The 4,825-nt window shown below is 44.2% G+C and overlaps 1 protein-coding gene across 12 annotated transcripts in view; it reads right to left on the bottom strand.

Annotated features, from left to right (window-relative positions):
• Positions 1–4,825, bottom strand: part of TSC2 (TSC complex subunit 2) — a 40,147-nt gene that overhangs the window by 23,221 nt on the left and 12,101 nt on the right. For all 12 annotated transcript variants that reach the window (XM_025208244.1, XM_025208247.1, XM_025208248.1 and 9 more), the window contains exons 18-23: positions 3,766–3,888; positions 2,963–3,097; positions 2,128–2,317; positions 1,587–1,680; positions 1,133–1,235; positions 811–905 (exon numbers count right to left, since the gene is read on the bottom strand). In XM_025208244.1, coding sequence (XP_025064029.1) covers positions 811–905; positions 1,133–1,235; positions 1,587–1,680; positions 2,128–2,317; positions 2,963–3,097; positions 3,766–3,888 — 740 coding nt within the window. The remainder of the gene's footprint in view (positions 1–810; positions 906–1,132; positions 1,236–1,586; positions 1,681–2,127; positions 2,318–2,962; positions 3,098–3,765; positions 3,889–4,825) is intronic.

The raw sequence follows: 4,825 nt of genomic DNA, 5'->3' as shown, positions 1-4,825 counted from the left end.
CCCTACACTGATGTATTGATTTCAAAGGCTCCCAGTGGAATCAGGCAGTTACAGTATTTTGCTTTAATTTTTCAGCTATGAAAAATTATAAAAATAATACTTAAAAATACAAACCCAAAAACAAATGAATACTCCCTATGCAGCTAAACTCTAAAGTTGCTACATCAGAGATTTTCCATACTGGGCTGGTTTGATAGCCTCTGTTTCTGGAAGGTGGCGGGGTGTTAAATTTATTTCAAAGGAAATCAGAGATCCACGATTCATTTGCAGAGGAGGGGCAGATGCAAGGGGTTGGATTGTGGTTCTACCAAATTTGGATGAAGGAAAAGTAAAGCAGTAAAGGTCACAGTCCACCCATTCACTCACAGTTCTCAGGTTCTGCTTCTATAACGTGTAAAATTTCTTCTATAACAGCAGACATGTAAATATTCATTAAAATGCAATGTATACCACATGGAGATGAACAGAACAGTTTGCAGCACTTGCTGAAAACATAGGGACGTACTGAGACACATTCAGCCAACAGAATGGCTTGCTTTTAAAATCTAAGGGTACATCCTGCAGAAGCAGATAGGGCAGCTAGTGCCATCTTTAACTGCTACCTGGAGTCTGACCCTAGTTTTACCAAGTTAGTGTCTTAATACAGAGCATTATAATTAAGCCTCCAAATGCACACACATTATGGGAAAGGTCAGACAGTGTCTGTAAGGAAACAAAAATGGCTCACGTCATAAAGCTTAGGGAAAGTGTTAAGCATTTAAACTGATCCCAATAAAGGGGGTACACACAGCCCCTAATAAAGTGATTTACCTTTTTGGCCTCTCATTCAGGCTTGTGCTGCGAGCCCTGAAACTGTCCTTCTCGGGGGTGTCATCAAAGGAAAGGAGAACATTGGACCTCAAGCCCTGTCGTCAAACACAGAGAGAATGGTTTAAACTAATGGTGTCTGCAGCCCAAACACCGCAGCCAAATGTGATTTTGAAAGTGCTAGCGCATTGCTAGCAGGCAAGTTATTCTGATTGAAAGCGGAAGCTTTGAGACCAAGACAAGGCTGGGTCCCAGGCAAAGTCCCCAGCTGGGTGTGAAAGCACTAAGCTTTAGCTGCACCACAAAATTTAGCAATGCACATTACCTTTGTGATATAAGGGACGAAGTCTTTCCGGAAGGGAAGGCGACACCGGATGAACCACATGGCTATGACATGATGTGCCAAGCACACGATGTACTGGTTAAACCTAAGTGGTGGAGAGATCTCAACACAGTTTACTGGGCAATCTAAGCACATCGCTTCCCAGAGAAATCCTTGTTACCTGGTTATGGTACAGAGTGGGTTCAGGGGAGGAGTAAGAGGCAGACCACAAAGCTTAAAAGGGGAGAAAATCCTGGAATTCTAATAACAGGAATAGGAATAGTATCATCATGAAGCAAAATATGGTCTTCCTTCAGCAGACACAGACATACATAAAGCATGCTTAGTATCATATGAATAATGCTTATGCTCTGCGCAGTACTTAAGACCTACAAAAGGCAACAATTCTCACGTCCCGTATTTCCCAGACATGGGAGAAAAGTCACCATCAACTTACTTGGAGGGATTGGTGTAGGGCAGGGAGATGGCAAACACGCTGGCATACTGCTCAGCAGCAAAGTTCCTATAGAGGTGAGGCAGTCTGGCTAGAGCTGAAACGGTAACAAGAAACCATTTGTGAAGGCTGGACATGAGCAGCCTGCTTGCAAGCTGAATGTCCAGCGGAGCGCCTGCCTTTTCTGAACTGCTTGGTCCTGGTGCAACAGCAAGTGCTGCCTTGCAATCCTGTGGCAACATTATTTAAGGCAGGAGCTAAGAAGAGGGTGGGACAACCCCATCTCTGCCAGCACCATTTATGTGTGGACAATGCAGATGGCTCTTTTTTTTCAGATGAGAAACTGGATTACATAACCCAGAGTAGGCAAGATGTTCAAATCTTAAAGCAGCTGCAGTGATGTTACCAGAAACGGTGAGAGCTCCCAGAATGACACGTACGTTCACGATGAACTAAATCATGACGACCCTATCAATACTAATGCTGTTAGCCATGGGTAGTTACTTAAGAAGACAGGCAGAACGCGACTTCCATTGCAACTTACTTGACAGGAATTCTAAGAGAGGGATTGCCATGTTGGCAGTAGCAGAAATGTGCGTTAACTTGACAATCAAGATGGGCAAAGCCTTTATGATGATGTCGGGCATCTCAATGCTGCACACGGACAGAGCCACAACACACTGGTTTGCGCAGCGATAAATCAGACCGTGCTCCAAGCAATAAACTATTTCGCGCTAAAAGAACAGAAAAAGAAGAGTCATGAAACAAAACCACGAGCTACCTCCCACCAGCTACCAACACATCTCACCTGCATTTCAGGCATGGACAGACACTAGCACGAGGGCAACTGCATTGCTAGTGTCTGCAGCTATAAGTTTTATTCAAACCATGTCAGCATTAATAATGCCATCCGAAAAAAAAAACAAAACCTCTCACAGATGTCTCTGTACTGCTGGGCATTTAATGGGGTGACATCTTTAAAGGACATTAGTACTTCAGAGGTTTCAGACATCAGTAAGGTTTTATAATTCTAATTTCTGACAGAGCAAGAGAGAATCAAAGGCCACCTAAAAACATACAAGTCTTCTACATTTGGGTGGCTGTCGGGGTCTTTCAGCACTGGGAGGAGTTTCTGAAGCTCACTGTATAGAGTGCTGCTAATCCACAAAGCCAAGAAAGAAAGGTTTTGCCTAAAGGCACAGTTGTTCTATATTATTTCCACTTACATATGGCTCAGCTCCTTCTATTTCCCCCAGAACAGGATTTTTCAAACTTGAAAATCCCTCAGGCTGTCCCCTAAAGAGATGCTCTACATTTTGAAACAGGCTGGCATTGGAGACAGATGCAGACCACCCCCCCTCCCCAGCTGTTCCACATACCTGCTTGGCTTTGTCCAGGTAATTATGGTAAGATATTAATGCAGTCAACACGGGAACCACAGCCAGGTGCAAGTCTGTACGGGAGAATCCTTCCGGCATGCCGTGGAGCCTGTCAGCGGTCTTTTTGTCTGTAAGCTAATCAGACATGGGGCTAGAGGAACTTGCATTCAATGCACCTTTCAACCTGCAAAACTTCCTGGATGCACTTTCACAGAATAATGGTGATACAACCACGGCTCTGTTTTGAGACACTGGAGCTCCTCAACATACGTAACAGGTTCTATACGCTGTACTAGAAAAAGGCACTGTTTTAGCAACAAGCCTTTGAGTTACAGCCCTTGGCCAGCTCTACATAGCTTTTGGCATGTTTGTCAAGGCTCCATTTTGTATTTGGGAGCTTATCTTAATCCATCACGTAAACTCACAGAGCTGCACTCACAAAGAACTCGCGTAACCTCAGCCTAATAGCATCACGCACACCTTGAACACCCCACCAGACATTGATGCCATGTGTCCTGAAGGACTTAAGGAGTGCAGGCTCCTTAAGTGAACTCACACTCCCAACATACCATCCATTTCATGAGAGCTCTTTAGCCACGCTACATAGGCAGTTTAACACCCCCAGGGATTATTACCTTGCTTGAAGGTATCATCACCCCTAACCAAAAGAGTTGCTCTACAGGAATAGGGCTGAAGGACTGACAAGGGAAGAGAAGGGATAGATCAATAAGGGGTTTACTAATGAAACCTCAAGGGAAACATCTCTATGGGAGTCAAAGTGCTGGCATGCCGCGGGTCATTACCATGGAGCAGAGCGCGGAGGCCAGCTGATCAATGTTGCAAGGAGAGGTTAAAAATAGCACTTTATAGCGGAGGGACTCCGGCAGCTTGTTGAGAACCAGCTTCAGCACCTTCCAGTCCGTCTCCTGGGAAGAGAGAAGGGGTGGAAGCACAGAGCTGCTTTTAGGGGGAATGGCTTAGTTAAATTTGAAAGCAAAAGCTCATTAAGCTTCAAACAATGATTCATGGCTTATTGGCATGAATGCTGGTCTCTCCACAGCTGTTCAATAGCAAAGATGCCACCCGTGTCTCGTGCAGGGGCTCCTGGCAGGGTTTCACCCAACTCCAGCCCACAGCAAAGTTATAACATTGATACCCGAATGCCCAAGGTCTCCATGACATCAAGCAGAGGAAAAAAAAGGCCAGGCAGGGCACCTCCACCTTCTGCCCCATCTACCTGAAAAAATACACTTCCAGCTAGAATTTGCCCTCAAAATATACCTGTGGCCACAGCCGACAGCAATAAGTCACTGATCCTTGGATCCAGGAGCATGGAAATGAAATAATGGAATAACGTATTCTCTTCCAAACACAACTGTTCTCCAAAAACCAGACGCAGGGAAAAGTTTTTCCTTTTGCTATTTATAAACATACAAACAAAAGATATTTTTCCCCTTCTTTCCTAAGAGGCAAAACTCCAGTACAAGTCCAGCTGATTTCAGAGTGGTTAAACTCGTGCTCCCTCTGGTGGCAATGGAAGCTCAGAAGAAATATTTAGATAGTTGGGCCTAAAGTCACTTAATCACATCCTTTTAAGAAGACATAAACTACCAGTGCATGGATTAGCAATGAATGATGGTTAAGACTACCATCTCTCGAGAGCAGAGTCATACCTTAAGTCTTTTCAAAGGTTCCTATCAGGATATGCAAGATTTCTTTTTAAAGTCCTCTTGAGTACACAGCATATACTATGATCTTTAGGACTAAACTTCAGCCCCTGCAAGTATCTGAGCGAAGACTGTTTCTATTGTTCCTCAGTGGAATTAATTTGTCATTATTTTTCACAGACACACATGAGATTTG

The sequence above is a fragment of the Alligator sinensis genome, unplaced genomic scaffold (genome assembly GCF_000455745.1).
Source record: "Alligator sinensis unplaced genomic scaffold, ASM45574v1 scaffold1164_1, whole genome shotgun sequence".
In the NCBI taxonomy this organism is placed as follows: Eukaryota; Metazoa; Chordata; order Crocodylia; family Alligatoridae; genus Alligator; species Alligator sinensis.
This window is presented reverse-complemented; position numbering and strand designations above follow the sequence as displayed.